Here is a 19,799-nt window from a genome sequence, read left to right as displayed (position 1 = left end):
CAAACAACACGAGGTTGGAAATAGCCATGAGATAAAGGTTCCATTGGAGAAGAGACAATCACCAAGTTGTGATCTGAAGTGCCTAAAGGACCTCTCACTTCGACCGTGTACTTAGAAGGGTTGTTTGTGAGAAAAAGATCAAGCCTATTGGCTGTATGATTAGGATTGTCTGGTATTCTTGTAGGTAAATGAACAATTTGTGCTAGGTCATTAGTAATTGCAAAAGCCTCAGCATCGCGACCAGCTGGGTCGGTATGACTAGAAAACGGAAGCCAGCTGGAGTTGTGAACATTAAAATCACCAAGGAAAATTACCTCACTGTTAGGAAAGTTGGACTGGAGAAAGTCAAGCTGCAAAGAGAGGAAGTCAAAGAGCTCCAAGTGATTAGTGGAGTTGGGAGAACGGTAGAGACAACAGATGAATTTGACAAAATGAAGTAGAGAGAGAGATTTTAAGCCAGAGAAGATCAAAGAGAGGAGATTCCAAATTGCCAAGTCTCTGACAGAGAATATCAGAACGGACATATGCACAAGTACCACCTTTGAGGCGAAAGGAATCATACAGCAAATAATTTGGGCATCTGAGATGAGCAGTAGTTGAATCAACCGATAACTGACATTCTGTCAGAAAAAGTACATGGGGTTTGGCAGACTGCAAGTGGAAATGGACATCGTTGAGATTAGAATTGAGGCCACGTATATTTGTGAAATGAATTAGGAAGTCCTCGGGAGGTTTAGATCTTTTCGCAGATAAGCTTGCTCTATTAGTTTGACAATTCATGGTGTATTCAATAGTAAGAAAAAGTGGGTGGGACATGCTGTATGAAGTAATGAAATTTTTGGATATGGCGTACATGTGGTAAGAATATACCCAGATCCTTGACATAACGTGGCCTCGACAATGCTCCCCGCATACACACTACTCGGACTCCCTCCAGTCACTATCTGGCAGAGTAGAGGTAGCAAGATTATACACTAGCTGATCCGGAAGCCTCCTAGAGAGTTACCAATAGGTTCAGTCCAGTGTACTAACTAGCGGCCAGCCTGCGAACACCATTTTAGAGCTGTACCCTCGAAATGTAAGGAATATTGGATATCGCCACGACGTTCATCATAACCTCAAAAGTCATCAATCATACTGCATGATGGAAGAGATAGGGAAGGGTTGACCGGAACTTAGCTCTAGAGACTAAACATGGGTTCCACCACTTCAAGCCTCCAATAAGCAAAGTGGTGGTATTTCACTGGTTGATGAGAGTCATTTACCACCTAGTACTGCCTGGTAACATAGAGGGGCGGCGTTCCTCCATGTGGTGTGGGCGCCACACCTCGACCCCCTGCTTACGTTGGTCCACACCTGGGTGGTCACCCACCATGTACTTGTGCATTGAGGTTATACCCAGGATTACTAACAGTCCCACCATCGTGAAGGTGCAAGCAGAGGATTTGGCTGTCACAGACCGTCCGGACTCAAGTAAGTGGACCCAAAATTGGGTCCACTTCCTTGAGTGTCACCCGAATATCAGTTCCATCAGCGTTTTAGACTCCCAGGTAGCAAGTACAGCTTGTCTGGCATATCTGAGAGAATGTCTGTGACAACCTCAACGACAATGAAATATTTTGCAAGTTGTAAATAAGTGACAACAAACTGCATTAAAGGCATGATTGGGAGACAAATGTAACTATTAATTTGCAAACCCTGCTGTCTTCACACCCACCATTCGAAAGAAACAACAGAAAGAGAACAAACGTTTAGTTTCTTTTAGTGCGTCGCATGGATTGTTTGTGTTCCATCCCACTGCAAAAAGACAAATTTTGTTTCATTATTTATGTCAGGAGTGTTGAAATTTTTTTTAAAATAAAATTGTTTTTTTGAATAAAACTTTAGAACACAGAATCCCCTGTCTGTGTCAACGACCGATTTTTGATTGAATCCCTCTCAAAGTTGAGAAAAAAACTAACCTTTTTTCACTAAACAAAATGAAAGTCATCAAAAAAAAAAAAAAAAAAAGTAAAGTTAATAATCTGCCACGCTGGTCCAGTGCGGGTTGGCAGATCGACCGTATTCAGCAGTCAGGGGCTTGAACCCCGGTCTACTCAAAGAGCATGTGCTACTGCACTCCCGCTCCTGCCCACTCGGCTACGGAGGCCCAAAATCAACAAAAAACATGATCCTAATGTGTGTGGTTTGTTTGTTTTTTTTTTTCTAATTACAACTATTTATCTCAGTTCATATCCTTCATTCAACGTTCTGTATCTCATAGCATAACAAGAGGGGTACCATATTCTAAATTGCAACTTTCTGTTTAGAAATCAAGAATATGATGGGTAAATGCAAGAGTCGTGCTTTCAACTGAAAAAAATTTTAAATTATTCAAAAGTCTGAAAATGGCATGGTAAGTTTTTTATCAATCACCATATTTTTTACATATGTTGCTGAAGATTTTTCAATATTTTTGGATTAACTGAGAAATCCAAATCCAGGATTTTATTTTTACCATCCATTCCAGAAAATTGACAGTCTACTATATTAACAATAACAGCAATAATAGATAGATTACCCTGCAGTCTGCTGGTTATTTCTCAACAGCAATTTACAATCGTTATGTATCTTCTTCACTTTGTTCAGGATAATGAAGAAATTCTGAAAATAAAAAGTTATAAATCAAAACATAAAATATTTTTCTCTTTTTAAAAATAAAAGCATCCAAATATAAGAAATAAAAATTGCAAATACAGTATATATTGTCCTATAATTCTGTTTATTATTAGTAGAGGCATATGATGTAAGAAAGCAAGCTTATATGGCATCAGCCAAAAAAAAAAAAAAAACCCTTCCCATTTAACCCATCCATTCATTCCAAATGTTTGTCTAGTTCTGCTTTGAACCTATTTAAGTTGCTCACCTCCAATACAACAGAAGGAAGTTTGTTCCAACTGTCAACCATCTGCTGGCTAAAGGCAAATTTCTGCATATCTATTCTACAATTGCCTTTCCTCAATCTGAATTTATGCCCCCCCCCCAGGTTAGTAATCTGAGCAAGAGGAAGAATCCCATTAGCACTGAGCTTGCACAATCCATTCAAGGCCTTATACACCTCAATTAGATCACCTCACAGGTGCTTAGTCTCCAGAAGCTGCAATTTGCAAAACTTAAGCCTTTCTTGATAAAACCAACCCTTTGTTCCACTCACCAATCTCGTTGCCCTTCGCTGTACTCGTTCCAGCAACCCGACATTTTTCCTAAAATCAGGCCTCCAGACCTGTAAACAGTACTCAAGGTGAGGCCTGTTCTTGCCTTATACAAGGGGGACAATCACCCCCTTATCACTGCTAGCAAAATTCCTGTATATCATTGATAAGACACCATGAGCTACTCTTGCAGCCTTTTTGCACTGTACAGAAAACTTCATATCTGGCTACACAATTACACCCAGATCCTTTTCATTCAGAACTACCCGAGTGTAGTACAACCCAGTTGATACATTACTCTTGGGTTACTGCTACCCATATGCAGTACTTTACATTTCTCAAGGTTAAACTTCAGTTGCCACCCCTCAGCCCATCTGCGCAGTTTTTCCAGATCCTGTTGCTCTAGCATACGATCATTACTGTCATTAACAACCCTTCCAACCTTTGTATCGTCTGAAAACTTAGATATTAACCCTGATATACCTTCATCAATATCATTGATAAATACCAAAAACAACAATCAGCCAATACCGAGTCCTGCGGAACTCCGGTAATAACATTAATCCATGAACAGCAGTGTCCACTGATAACCACTCTCCGTCTTCTCGCACTCAACCATCCTTTTATCCATTGTAGCAACTTTTCCTTAATGCCATATGACTCCAATTTATACAGTAGTCTTCATGTGCCACAATATCAAAAGCTTTCCTAAAATCCAAATATATATGATATCAAAATTATTCTTTGCATCCAATTCCTTTGTGACACATCATAATATCCAATCTAATTTGTTAGAGAAGACTTCCCCTTAACAAACCCATGCTATGTCAGAACTATAACTACAGCCTTGTTTAGATGATCCTGCAGCGCATCCTTAACCAGTAATGCCATTATTTTCCCTGGAACAGAAGGTAGACTAATAGAGCTGTAATTACCCATGTCAACTTTTGATCGCCCTTTGTGAATTGGGAACACATTTGCACATCTCCAGTCCATGGGGACCTCCCCCGAGTCCAAGGAAGTTTCATAATTATGGCTAAGGGTTTGCTAACTTCCCTTGTTGCCTCCTTTAATATAACTGGATAGATCCCATTCACCCCAGGTACCTTCCTCATGTTTAATTTCAACAATTGCTCCTCCACTTTGCTCTCTCAGTTATTACAAAATCACTTAGCTCAATGTTACAGTTTGATAAACTTATGGCATTCCCCTCCAGTTTATCAGCAACCTGAGCATGATCATTAATAGTCATACCACCTATGTTAAGTGGTCCAATCTGATTTATCCCTTTCCTTCTAGAGTTTACTTAAGTAAAGATTTTTTGCTGTTTTTTGTTGCAACCTGTGCCAAAGATTTCTTGTTATCTGCCTTCGCCTGCCTAACTGCCTTTGTGACTTTATTACAGACTAGCTTATATCTGCCATAGGCTTCTGGTAACCTGATAATTTATATGCATCCCATGCATTTTGCTTCTCTGCCACAAGCCTCATTAACTCATCTGACATCCATTTAGGCCTCGACCTTGAACAGTATTTCTTAAGGTATGAAAATCCTAGTATCCTCCAAGATTAATTCCCTGAAAGCTTCCCATTTAGAATTAGCTGTTTTTAACATCATCAGTTGATCCCACCATATAGAATTTAACTATTGTCTCAGACCTCCGTAGTCGCCTTTACGAAAGCAAAAACCCTTCCCTTTACCCCTGATGGTAGTTAACTCTTGGAGTAAACCCCACTTCAGCACACTGTGATCACTGCCACCTAGTAGTTCCTTTATCTGCAGATTCTTAATGCATGAAGAATCAGTGCTGATGATCAGATCAAGAGTATTACTCTCTCTGGTTACCTCTCGAACATGTTGCTGTAGAAAACAGTCATCTAATAAATCCAAAAAAGTCTTGTTAATGTGTGAGTGACCAACCCCCAAGTTCCAGTCAATATCTGGAAAGCTAAAATCCCCCATTACAGGACATTCTGATTTACTGGCCCACTCTATTTCTTTGCACAATTGCTCATTATACTGATCAGATTCGTTAGACCTATAACACACACACACCTACTTTCATTTTCCCCTTTCCCAGTGCTTGTCACACCACACTGACTCAACATTGCATTGTCCACCAATGTCAATTCGATGGACTTCCTTAAATTTTATGCGTTTCTTAAATAACAGCATAACCCCTCCTCCTTCCTGTCTTGTCTATCCTTCCTGTACTCATTGTACTCCCCATATTCCAATTCTGCACTACTTCCATTTGTCATTTGTCACCACGCCTCTGATGTCCCAACAATATCCGCTTTTGATGTCTTGACCAGTACTTCCAATTCATCAAATTTATTTGATGAATTTGAAGTACTTCAGGTAAGCAAAGGCAGATTATCAGAAATCCTTGGCAAAGGATACAAAGAAAAACAGAAAAGAGTTCTTTAACTATGTAAACTCTAGAAGGAAAGGGATGAATCAGATTGGTCCACTGGATATTGATGGTTCAACTGTTGATGATCTCGCTCAGGTGGCTAACAAACTAAACGAGTATTTTGCATCTACATTCATACATGAGGAGTTATTCAGGAAGGGGAATGCCAGAGGTGAAGCAAACTCTGGCAGTGAGCTAGATGATTTTGTAATAACTGAGAGGAAAGTGGAGGAGAAATTGTTGAGGATAAACATAAAAAAGGCACCCGGGGTGGATAGGATCTATCCAGTTATATTAAAGGAGGCAGCAAAGGAAGTAAGCAAACCCTTAGCCATAATTATGAGAGCTTCTTTGGACTCAGGGGAGGTACCCATAAACTGGAGATGTGCAAATGTGACCCCAATTCACAAAGGAGGATCAAAGGCATTATAGACCTGTGAGCTTAACTTCTGTTCCAGGAAAATTAATGGAGGCACTGGTTAAAGAAGCACTGCAGGATCATCTAGACAAGACTTCAGTTATAGCTCAGACACAGCATGGTTTTAAGGGCAAGTCTTGCCTGACCAACTTGATTGGATACTATGATGCAGTCACAAAAGAACTGGATGCAGGGAATAAGTTTGATATTATATATTTGGATCTTAGAAAGGCTTTTGATACTGTTGCACATGGAAGACTGCTGCACAAATTGCAGCAGTGTGGCATTGGAAACAAATTGCTGCTATGAATAAAGGGATGGTTGAGGTGAGGGGGAGAAGACAGAGAGTGGTGATCTATGGACACTGCTCTTCGCGGACTAATGTTATTAGTGGAGTCTCTCGGGGTTCAGTGTTGGGTCCATTGTTGTTTTCTGTATTTATAAATGATATTGATGATGGTGTATGAAGCTTAATGTCCAAGTTTGCAGATGATACAAAGGTTGGCAGGGTTGTTAAGGACACTACTGACAGTATGCTGCTTAAACAGGATCTGGAAAGGTTGAGCAGATGGGTTGAGAGGTGGCAAATGAAGTTTAACACTGACAAATTTAAAGAACTACATATGGGAAACAGTAATTCCAGAGCAACGTATTAACTCTGTGGTACTACACTGACAGTGGTAGAGAATGAAAAGGACCTGGGGGATAATTGTGCAGGCAGTTATGAAGTTTTCTGAGCAGTGTAGACAGGCTGTAAGAGTAGATCATGGTGTTTTGTTAATTATCATTGATCCCTGCTATAAAAATTCCTGTATATCTACAGGAATTTTTCTAGCAGGGATAAGGAGGTGATTATTCCCTTGTATAAGGCAATGGTCAGGCCACACCTTGAGTCTGTATACAGGTCTGGAGGCCTCATTTCAAGAAGGATGTAGAGCTGCTGGAACGAGTACAGAGAAGGGCAATAAGGTTAGTGAATGGAACAAAGGATAGCTTTTATGAAGAAAGGCTTAAGTTTTGCAAATTACAGTGTCTGGAGACTAGGCACTGGCGATGTGATCTGATAGAGGTGTATAAAGCCTTGAATGGTTTGAGCATGCTCAATGCTGCTGATGGGATATTCTGCCTCTTGCTCAGAATAATCACTTGATTGGGCATAAATTCAAATCGAGGAAAAGACAAATGTAGGATAGATGTGTGGAAATCTGCCTTTAGCCAGCGAGTAGTTGGTCGGTGGAACAGACTTCCATCCATTGTTGTGGAAGTTGATAGCCTAAATAAATTTAAGCCTCAGCTGGACAAGTATTTCGAATGAACGCAGGTGTGAAATGGGAGTGGGTTTTTTTTTTTTTTTTTTTTGGCTGATGCTGCATAAGCTTTCTTTCTTGCATCATATGCCTCTACTAATGCTAATGCTATTTCTGCTCTTAGTTACCCTAACACAACCCATATATTTACTTGTCCTATGATGACTCCCAGCAGCCCTTGAAGTCCCCAGTACCTCATTTTCCAGGCTGCTGCTCATTCCAATAGAAGCAGTACAAGAATTACTTTCACCTCTGCCTGTGACTACAGTTAATTAGTTTGTTAATCCCTCCAAGCTAGCAATTTTCCAACCCACCTAACACTGCCTCAATAGTATTAGTAAATATTCTTGCACCCTTTCTATTTACTGTATCCCATCCCTGTAGAAACAATCTCTCATGTTAACATGCACAGACCACGTTTCGAAAAATTCTATCTCATGAGCCTTATTGTACAAGTACAATCTCTGCAGGGCCGAATTGATCGACAAGGCTTTCATCAAATACTCCCTCCTATCATGTCTGGGCATGATTGCAGACACTTTCAAATTTAATAATATATAAAAAATATATAAACAGTATATAAACTGAGCTAATTCAAAAAATGTGTTAATCAGAATCATGTAAAGCAGGGGATACCTGTATTTTGCATTTATCAAACTTAAACTTCGTTTGCTATTTTTCGTCCAGCTGCTTAGTTTATCTAGATTGTCTCATGATTACTCTCATTAGCCCCTATGCCCACCTTTATAACACCAGTAAACTTAGATATCAAACTTGAAATAACAACATCAATTTCATCAATAAAATTTTAAAAAATAAAGGGATCAATACCTACCTCTATGGTATCCAACTCATCACATTACCCCATAAAGAATGGTGACCATTCATAAAAACTGTCTTTCTTCTATCACACTTAATCATCCTTTTATGTAGTAGAAGCATTCACCAATGCCACACTATTCCAATTTATATAACAATCACTTATAAAATTCAATATATACATGTTGAATAGAATAACTTTTTTCTATTCTTATATTCACTTAATGTTTTTTTCTTAGAAATTTCTAGATTCTGGTTGAATATCCTTTTATATTCAACCATAATCTATATTTCCAGGTGCATTATTGTTTAGTTTTATATCTGTATTTCATTTTTTTCTGCAAGCTCTTGATGGTAACTTTGCCTAAATGTTATATCTATAGTCTCTTGCTCTCTTTTAAGGCTACTTGCTTTTAACTATTTTTAAATCTCTTTACCTTAACTTGTATTAGAGTAATATGTTACTCAGAAATTTCTGTTATCAATTCCAGTTTTAATTTCTCATCTTGATAGTGTCAACTGTAAAATTCACATGCCATTTTCTACCTTCCCCTTTTAATCCTTGTAATTTTTATGTTGTTTACAAAATTTTATTCTCAATTTTATTTATTTTTGTGTTTGTGCTTTTTACCCTTTGGCTTGTGGTTTACATAAGAAATGAAGACACAGGTTGCTATTTTGCTTCCAATCATAGCAACTGATGAGAAAGCAGTTTTATAAGTTGTGTGGCAACATCCTTATTTTATCAATTTTGTAATTATTTATTTCTTATTTATGCATATTTTTTAATTATCTATTATTTACCTTCACCCTCTACCTCTTCACTTTTTTCCCTTAATTATTTTTATTACTATATATATATATGATAATCAAAAGCTTTAATGAAATCTAAGTACATGATGCTGAAATTATTCTTTGCATCCAGTTCTTTTCTGTTGACTTCATAGTAAATTTTACCCTTCTAATTTGTCCAATAATTGGGGGGGGATTGTTAGGCAGTGGGGGGATATATCAAATTGAAGCCAATCAGGTCTAGCATGATTTCTCTTCAATAAATCCATGCTGCAATTGTCTTAATGTTCAACTTATAGGAAAATTATCCTGCATTACTTACTTAACTGTTGACTCCATTACTTAATCTGCACAAAAATTAAGTATCTCCTTATCACCCTTGTGATAAGGAGATACATTTACATATCCCAAATCTGTAGAGACTTACCTCATTTGCAGTTTATTTTAATATAATTAGATATATTCCATCTGCCTTGTTTGTTCATTTTTAGCTGCAACAGTTTCTATTCCACCACCCTTTCCATTATTATAAAATCATTTAACTCAAAATCATTATTAGAGAGACTTCTACTAAATTAGTACTTTCAGTTTTTCATGTGTGAATGTAGCTGCAAAACGAACAGATCATCAACAGTTATGTCATTCATATTCGGTGGACCAATGTGATTCCACCTTTTCTTATAGTGTTAAAATTAGCAAAGAATTCCTTCTACGTTTTTATTTGACCTCTTAATCAAAGACATGTAATCTGCCTTATCCTAACTAACTCCCAATTAAATTAATTACACAACAGTTTTGTACTTATTGTAGAAAACTGTATTTCCTCCCCCCAACAATTTATAATCATCCCATGCATTTTTATTCTCTGCCAATAAGCTTATCAGTTTCACCCTCCAATAGTTTGTCAAGTTCTTCCTTAAATTTATTAAATCTATCCACTTCCAGAATAATGGATGGAATCTTTCAATCGACCACCCATTGGTTGAAGCAAAATTCTACACATCTACCCTGCAACCATACTTGTTCAATTTGAACTTATACTCCCTCATGTGCATTGTCTGAGCAGGAGGAAGAATCCCATCAGCATTGAGTTTGCTCAAAATATTCAAGCCTTAAACACCTCAATCAGATCACATAACAGGTGCCTAGTTGCCAGATGCTGCAATTTGCAGTACTCAAGCCTTTCTTGGTAAAAGCACCCCTTTGTTCCCCTCACCAATCTAGTTGCCATTCTCTGTATCAATTCAAGCAGCTATACACCTTTCTTAAAATGAGGTCTCGAGAGCCGTAAGGCTGTATTCAACATGTGGCCTAACCACTGCCTTATACAATGGAATAATCATTTCCTTACAGTGATAAAGAAATAGTCTACTGTCACTTTGGGATACAAATTTGAAAATACCCATGAAATCTTTTTTTTTTTTTGTTGTTGGTTTTTTTTTTTTTTTTTTTGCTGATCACACAAAGGATGCGTGTGTCTGCAATTCTGTAAAGACTGCTTTTTATGTGGAGTCATGTATAATTTGTATTCATCAAAATTGCAAAGTTGCATTAAAAATCTGCTTTCAGCTGTATAAAGTTTGTTTTATGGGTGAAGTTGCAGAAATTTCATTTTCAGATGCTGTGTAGAGTTTATTTTTAATAACAGGTATCACCATCAGATTTGTTATGCAATAATGTATTCTTAAAGTATGGTGTGATAAATTAAATGTAAGATATAAGTTTAGTTTCTTAAATTTAATGGTTCCAAAATGCAAATTTTTAGTCTGCCATTCTTGGACATACTAGTGACAAAAGAGAAGGGGAAGTTATGTTCTCAGGTGCACAGAAAGCTAACAGACTCAGGCCGATACACAAACGTAGCATCTAATTACCCACACAAAATTAAAACAGGAATTATCAAAACATTAATGAATAAATGTTTGAAAATTTGCAAAATTACAAAACAAATAGTGGAGGAAATCAGAACTATTAAAGTATGATTATTAAATAACCCTTTATATTAAAAAATTATTTAAAAATTATGAAATGTTTAAACCCACAAAAAACAAATGATTATTATTAAATACTTATTAAATATACTGTCAACCTTATCATCATTTTTATATGGTATAGATGAAAAATGAAATTCATTGTGTTTTTCCATATATTTTATTGCATATTTATTGTTTAACCTTGCCGAATGCTGCAGTTTTCAGGAATACATCCCCTGCATCAGTGAGCAATTCTTATACTATATTATTTAAAGGACCAGAAGATTGCATAGAGTATGATAAGAGCCGCTACATGCAAATTCAACTAAGTGATCTTAGTCTGAACATTTAATTCCACTTTTTCTCTAAACACATTCCACAATTAAGAACTTAATCCAGTAGAGAATCTGTGGAGAGTATAACAAGAACTTCCATGGGAAAATTGAATGGGCAAGCAAATGTGAATGTCTTCTTATGAATGATTTCAAATTGTTCTTATTAACTGGTGCAAATGACAGTGAAATTCACCACAGAGATTAGCATTAGTAGAGGCATCAGCCAAAAAAAAAACATTTCACACATCCATTCCCTCTAAACATTTGTCCAGTTCCTCCTTGAATTTATTTAAGCAATCAACTTCCAAAACGACAGATGGAAGTATATTCCAGCAATCAACAACCCACTGGCTAAAGGCAAATTTCCACACATCTATTCTACAACTGTCTTTCCTCAATTTGAATTTATGCTCCCTCAGGTTTGTAATCTGAGCAAGAGGAATAATCCCATCAGAATTGAGCCTACTCAACCCATTCAAGGCCTTATACACCACAATTAGATCATCTCAGAGGTGCCTAGTCTCTAGTCACTGTAATTTGCAGAACTTAAGCCTTTCTTGGTAAGACCACCCCTTCATTCTCTTCACCAATCTTGGTGCCCTTCTCTGTATTCGTTCAAGCGTTCATTGTACAACCTTCCTAAAATGAGGTCTCCAGACCTGTACATAGTACTCAAAGGGTGGCCTGATCATTGCCTTATACAAAGAGATGATTACCTCCTTTTCCCTACTAGCAAAATTCCTGTGTATCATTGACAATATCCCGTGATCTGCTATGGCAGCCTGTGTGCACTGTTCAGAAAACTTCATATCTGACTGCACAATTACTCCTAGGAATTTTTCATTTTCTACCACCCTAAGTATAATAACACGCAGCTGGTATGGTTCTCTGGGGTTACTTCTACTCATACGCAGTACTTTGCATTTGTCAATGTTAAACTTCAGTTGCCACTTCTCAGCCCATCTGCCCAACATTTTCAGGTCCTATTGCATTAGCACATTGCCATTATTGTCATTAAAAACCCTGCCAACCTTCGTATTGTCTGCAAAACTGGACATTAAGCCTGATATCCCTTCATCAATAAATACAGAAAACAACAATGGGGACAACACCAAACCCTGGGGGAATCCACTAATAACATTAGCCCATGAAGAGCAGTGTCCACTGATTACCACTTTACTCCCACTCCACCATCGGTTTATCCATAGCAGCATTTTGCTCTTAATAGCATAATGCTCCAATATGTGCAATAGTCTTCCATGTGCAACAGTATCAAAAGCTTTCCTACGATCCAAGTATATGATATCAAAATAATTTTTTTGCATCCAGTTGCTTTGTGACCACATCATAGTATCCAATAAAACTGGTAAGACAAGACTTCCACTTAACAAACCCATGCTGTGTCCGAACTATAACAGAAGTGTTGTCTAGATGATCTTTCATTGGTTATTTAACCAGTGCTCCATTAATTTCTGGGGAACAGAAGTTAAACTAACAGGTCTATAATTACTTGTGTTACCCTTTGATCCTCCTTTGTGAATTGGGATCACATCTGCACATCTCCAGTCCACAGGTACCTCCCCTGAGTACAAGGAAGCTCTTAATTATGGCCAAGGGTTTGCTTACTTCCTTTGCTGCCTCCTTTAATATAACTAAATAGATCCCATCCACCCCACGTGCTTTTCTTATGTTTAACTTCAACAATTTCTCCTCCACTTTGCTCCCAGTTAGTACAAAATCCTTTAGTTCCATGTTACAGTTTAATAAACTTCTCCCAATTCTCCCCCTTTAATGTGTGAATGTAGATGAAATGTGTGAATGTAGATGAAAATAATCATTCAGATTTTCAGCTATCTCAGGAAGATCATCAACGCTCAAACCATCGATATCAAGTGGAACAATCTGATTCATCCACTTCCTTCTAGAGTTTATATAACTAAAGAAGTTCCTGCTGTTTTTCTTGGCATCCTTTGCCAAAGATTTCTCATAATCTGCCTTCGCTTGCCTAACCTCCTTTGTGACTTGATTACAGACTTGCTTGCATCTACCATAGGCTTCTGTGTCGCCTGATAATTTATACACATCCCATGCATTTTTATTCTCTGCCACGAGTCTCATTAGTTCATCTGACTTCCATTTTATTATTATTTATTATTATTATGACTAGCCATGAAATGCAAGGAAGCCTGAGGCTTATGCTGCACCAGTTAAGAGAAAAATTTCCAAGTTACCCTGAGAGAGACAGTTTGTTATTGTTATTTGGTTTTTAGGAGCATTAGCAACTAAGGCCATATTGCTCTGGGGATATGCGGTGGTCATTCCCTGACCTTTCCGCATCCTCCGTATTTGGTGGTCACAGGCTCGAAACCCGGTCTAATCAAGAAGCGTGTATTACGCACTGCTGCTCCTGCCTACCTGGCTACAGAAGTGCCAGAGAGAGAGTCGGAAGTAGAAGGGAATCACCAAGAAAGAGAAGAATGATGATATCCAGCTCAGGACCCTGGGTGTGCCAAGCCCATACTCACCAGATGCGAGCCCCTGGGATCATTTTAGGCCTAAACCTTGAACACTATTTCTTAATCTGTATGAAAGGCCTAGTAGCTTCCACAATTACTTCCTTGAATGCTTCCCATTTAGAATTTGCTGTTGGTAACATCATCAGTTGGTCTCACTGTACAGAATTTAAAAACTGTCTGAGAGTACTACAGTCACCTCTACAAAAGTGAAAACTCTTCCCTTTACCCGTGATGGTAGTTACGTCTTTAAGTAAATCCCACATCAGTACACAGTGTTCATTACCACTAGTGGGTCCTTTATCTGCAAATTCTTAATGCATGAATAATCGCTGCTGATAACCAGATCAAAGTATTACTCTCCCTGGTTGCCTCTCTAATGTGTTGCTGTAGAAAACAATCAACCAGTAAATCCACAAAAGTCTTGTTGGTGTGCAAGTGACCAACCCACAAATTCCAGTCAATATTTGGGAAGTTAAAATCCACCATTATTAGAGAATCTGATTTACTGGCCCACTCTTATTTCTCTGTGCAGCTGTTTGTTGTACTCATCAGAGTCATTAGGCCTAAAACACACTCAAATGGCACGATTAAACAATATTGTTACAAAATGGGGTTCTGATTAAAAACAACTGGTATACAATTAACGCTGTTTACTTTATTTCAGTCACCCACAATTAAAGTACACTACCATACACGGAGACACACTAAACATCACGAAAGCCCGCACAGAACTAACCGGCCCGCCAGGCGTGCCACCTTTTAAAGGATTGACGAATTATCAAGAAACCTGGAGAAGAATCTTGAAGCTTCCATCAACTTCTAAAGCTTTTCCTCTGTTCCCTGGCTTTCAAAACTTCTTGGAACTGATTTCAAACAACTCTTCACGTCCAAAAGTACCCTAGGGTGTCCCGTTATCCGTCAGAAACGAAAATATATTGACCGAACAGCGAAGTACAACCTACATCGGTGTTGCAGCGAGTGTGTAGACACTCGCTGCAACACCGATGAGGGAAGGCTCATTTCCACATATAGGACACAGGGTGATTTTTTTTTAGGCATTTTTTCAGAAAAAAAGTGCATTGTATATGCCGTCAAATATGGTAAATAATACAGAAAGATAAAATAGCATGAAACTGAAAAATAGCAATGACGTACTTATAAACAGCAGAGGAAGCATAATTCAAATAGCAGGACTACTAAAAAGAATTATATAAGGAGCGAGGAAATGATGCAAGCAGTGGGGAAGATGGATCACAAATTAGCAACACATACAACATACCCGATATCCTTCCTGATGAGGTAATACATGCATTGAAGAAAATGAAGAATCAGAAAGCCCCGCAGGTTAAGATGAAGTTACTGTAGAATTGCTAAAATTGAGAGGAAGAGACACATGACAGAAACTGGCAAGACTCTTCACAAAATACATTAGGAAAGGCATGACACCTAAGGTGTGGAATAATGCAATCATAATTTTGCTGCATAAGAAAGGAGATAAATCATAAATTGTAGACCAATTAGCTTGTTGTGAATGGAGAGTACCTAAACCATTTGAGATTTGCAAATGACTGCGATCATAAGCCACGATCCCAAAGAATTATAGGAAAATCTTAATCAGTTATGCAGAGTTAGTAAGGATTTCAGACTAAAGATGAATATGGCTAAAACAAAAGTAATGATTAACAAGTATGCCACAGAAAGGGATATAATCTTTGAAGGAGCAGTAATTGAAAAGGTGAATTCATATACTTATCTGGGACTGTGGCCAATAAGCTTAAAATCAGCTTGTCAAAAACAAAGATGATGATTCTTGGATCAAAGTTGGATATCACTCGTCCTCCGTTGGTCAAGATCAACAACATTCGTCTCCCCATAGTTAAAGAGTACAAGGTTCTAGGAGTGGTAATTGATTCCAGTCTCAATTTTATTCCTCATTTGACAAACTTATCATCTAAAATACGTAGATTTACTGGTGCAATTGTTAGGGTGTCCCGTGTTGAATGGGGGCTCTCCAGAAAAACTTTAAGGATTTATTACAATGCAGTTTTCCTCCCTCTAATCACGTATGCTGCCGGTGCATGGTTTCACAGGGCACGGCTCAAACACTTCATTACAAAACTCGCCTCATTGCAGAGAACCATTTTGCGGTGTTTAGTTAAGGCATGCAGGACAGTTTCGACGCAAGCTCTGCAAGTACTAGCCGGAACATTACCTTTAGACTTGCAAGTTACTTATAGAGGCTTTTTATACAGACTGAAAAGGCAGATTGAGACCGAATTTCTTGGAATAACCATCAACCTTCAAGATGATGCTAAAAGAGAAAGAAGGAGACTGTGGAACGAGTTAGTAAACATTTGGCAGTCTCGATGGGATACAGCTCCCGTTGGTGCAACAACGAGAAAATTTATACCACAAGTTTCATTTCTCCTTGATAAACGTGTTCAATTGTGGTTCTGCATGGACATATTCACGTCGTATCTGTTGACAGGACATGGATCGATGAACCAGAGTCTTCTTAGGTTCAATTTATCACAAACAGACCTCTGTTCGTGTGGATCGCCAGAGAGTTGGGATCACATCTTGTTTCATTGCTCCCTGTATGACGATCTCAGACTTCCTCTTCGAGCACTTACTAATTTTCAATCAGGACAGGAGTCGTCTCTGCTTCAAAGCTCGGAGTCATTTCAGATTCTTCAGACTTTCGCTCAAGGCGTATTTCTTCGAACGCGTTCAGTGTCGACAGATCTCAACAGGATGCAGCACAACGGTCCTGCTGATGCATAGCTGGTTAGATCTCCTTTAATAATACATAAACTCAAATCCTCAAGAAATGAAATTTTCCTCGGCCTGCAGACAAAATTAAGTGCTTTCTTCCTTTTTTTTTAATTTTATTTATTTATTTATTTATTTTTATTTTTTATTTATTTTTTAATTTAATTTTATTTATTTTATTATTTATTTATATAAATGTTTTATTTTAATAATTTTGGTTCCAAATCGAGCACCACGGGCGATCATTTTTTTTTTTTTTTTTTTCCCCTCTGGAATGGGCCCCCAGAGGATCCTGTCCTACCTTCTGACAACATTAGGTGGGTCAGAGTCTCTCTTGAGACAGTACGTGCTTTACATGGACTGGCCCACCTTCCCGTGGTGTGTACGAGCACCCAGAATCATCGGTCCAGGTGACTGATGCTTCTGGGTAGCCAAGCGGCCAGAACAGAACAACAAAACACACACATAATACACACAAACCGACGTCACACACATATCTGGCCCATTTGTAGTGCTACTGTTCTTCACAGAGATACGAGGCGGAGTTGAACAAACGTTCTAGGAGCCGCCCTTTACATGTCCACTTATCTGGGACAAGTCATTAGCTGTAATAATGATAAATGGCTGGAAATCAAGAGAAGAATAAATTTCAGATAATAGCATTCATACTGAAGAGCAATATCCCAATTTGTCTGAAATGTAAAATAATGAACCAATGTAAACTCCTCACAATGACTTATGAAAGTGAAACTTGGGCACTCACCAAAAGAATGGAAGAGAAGCTGTAAACTACACAGCAAAGAGTTAGACAGCAAACAAAAATAACACATGAATTAGACAGCAAACAAAAATAAAGGACATTCTTATCAAAACTAAAGAAATGAAAGCATCTTGGGCAGGACACACAGCTCAAAGACATAATTACAGATGACGGACTAAGAAAATAACCGAATGATACCGGAGAGGAGCTAAAAGAAAACCCGGAAGGCAACAACGAAGATGGATAGATAAAATTCACAGATTCATGGGTAGTAAATGGATGGCCATTGCACAAAACAGAAGGAACTGGAAAGTTGCTGGAGAGGCCTTCATTCTGCAGTGGATTGAAAATGGCTGATGATGATGAAATTATACATTCCTAGAGAATGTGTGCCCAGTAGTCACTCTCACCACAGATACAGTTCAGATCATCGGTCAGCCCTAAGGAGGTTAATTCGCCTTTAGGGAGCCATGACCTGTCAATATAAAGGTTGTAAAGAGTCCAGGGACATACCACTTTGGTGGCAGAAACCTTCTGGTAATAGCACCTCTGGTTTCCTACTCCCAATTTGATTGCCATTGCTCATGGAGCTTTGTGGCTATTTTCATTCTCTCAGCCCTGTTGTTACTGGCTGTGTCAAGGGCCATCCCCAGAAATTCTGTGGGTATACCCTTCCTGAGTCCATAATACAAAGGGTACTAGGAAAGTTTTGCAATACAGCTTTGTTTATTTAATTTTTTCAAAGTAATTTCCTCTACATTCAATACACCTCTCCATCCTCCGAAACCAATCTTTAAACCAGTTCTGCCAAGTTTCACTCGGGAGTAAAGCACACTCGTTTTCCCAAGCCTGTAGAAGGTCCTCATCACAGGAAAACCGCCTCCCTTTTAGCTTCATTTTCACATGTTGGAACAGTGCAAAGTCGCAGGGAGCAAGGTCTGGACTGTAGGGAGGGTGCTCGAGAAGTTTCAGTCCTGTCGTGGTCAAATATTCGGTGCAGGCTTTGGTGCGATGAGCTCTAGCATTATCGTGATGGAGGTACCAGGTGTCCATTCTTGACTTTGGCCGCAGGTTCTTCATAGATCCAATGACTTTAGGCAGGCATTGTTCAGTATACCACTTAGCTGTGACTGTCTTCTGCGTGTCCAAAACAACACGTTCCACAATTCCACTCGATTTGAAAAATACAGCTATCATTTTCTTCTTTACAGATCGGGATTTTCTGACAATTATGGGTGTGTCGTCATCATCAAAGACCCAAACTTTTTTTTGAGCCTTGGTCGGCAGATCGTAATAGTACAGCCAAGTCTCGTCACCTGTCACGATGTTGTTCACATACCGAGATTGTCCCTTATCAAACTTTTTAACATCTCCCGGCACCAAGTCACACGTCGTGTCATCTGCTCTTCAGTCAGTTGATGCGGCACCCAGAGAGAACAAAGTTTCTTCACGTGCAAATGATCTTGCAGAATCGAACGAATTGCTGGTGCATTTAGGCCCAAAGTATCCTCTATCTGTTGGTAGGTCACTCGCCTGTTTTCGTCAAGCATTTTCCTCACAGCAGTAACGTTTTTCTCCGTAACTGACGTTCGTGGCCTTCCCGGCCTCTCAGAATCCTCCAGAGTGAAATTTCCCCTTTGGAATTCTCTATACCACCTGAATATCATTGTACGATGTGGACAATCATCATCTAGTGCAAGAGTCATTTCTTCTAAGCACTGGTCTGTGGTTAAACCACGCACGAAATTATACCGCAAAACTGTCCTTATCTCATTTCGTGACCACGATGCCATTGCAAGCACTTTACACTTTCACTACTAATGAATAACTGAGCCCATCGACTTGGCACGGCGGCTACTATGCACGTATGAACATGTCTCAACATGCAGCAACAAGCCGCTTCCTGTGATTCATTGTTGCGTCATATTGCAAAACTTTCCTAGTACCCTTTGTATAAGACTCTTTTGGCTATTTCCAAATAAAGCAGGAGAGCGCCAGCTAGCACTTGCAGTGCCGGTGTGCTCACAGTACAACATGCCCTGGTGATAGTGAGAAATATTGTTCTCTGAATTGTCCCTAATTTCTTCCTGTTTCTGACTACGACCGTGCAAGTAAATCATGTGCCGATTCCATAGGTGATGACGGGCAAAATACTTGTCAGTCCTACTGATCCTGCCTGCACGGTTTCTCATTTTCTTTGCTAAGTATGCCAAATGGGGGAAAAAAGTTAATTTTGAGTCAAAAACAACCAGGTATTTTAGTTCTGATACCATTTTTACGGTTATTCCATTAATTTTAATTTGAAGGGGTCTTCTTAGGTTTTCTTTCAAAAGAATAGATTTAGTTTTTTTATAGTGATATTCTGAGCAGGTGCATCTGTGCCCACTCCTGCAGTTGCATGAGGGTGGCATTTGATTTTTGCTCTATAGCCACTCTTGTGTTTCCTTTTACAAGGAGAATCAACTCATCCACAAAGGTTAAGCTTTCCACTGGTCCCAGA

General features: G+C 38.7%; 1 protein-coding gene across 3 annotated transcripts in view; it reads right to left on the bottom strand.

Annotated features, from left to right (window-relative positions):
• The window catches only part of Cog6 (conserved oligomeric Golgi complex subunit 6), a 439,606-nt gene that overhangs the window by 280,370 nt on the left and 139,437 nt on the right, over window positions 1–19,799 (bottom strand). For all 3 annotated transcript variants that reach the window (XM_090377892.1, XM_090377894.1, XM_090377893.1), the window contains one exon: window positions 2,561–2,643. In XM_090377892.1, the coding sequence (XP_090234018.1) occupies window positions 2,561–2,643 (83 nt within the window). The remainder of the gene's footprint in view (window positions 1–2,560; window positions 2,644–19,799) is intronic.

This window comes from Mastigoproctus giganteus, chromosome 7, assembly GCF_048544385.1.
Source record: "Mastigoproctus giganteus isolate SK-2022 chromosome 7, ASM4854438v1, whole genome shotgun sequence".
Classification (NCBI taxonomy): Eukaryota; Metazoa; Arthropoda; class Arachnida; order Uropygi; family Thelyphonidae; genus Mastigoproctus; species Mastigoproctus giganteus.
The sequence above is the reverse complement of the archived record's forward strand: the minus strand, read 5'-3'. Positions and strand labels throughout refer to the sequence as shown.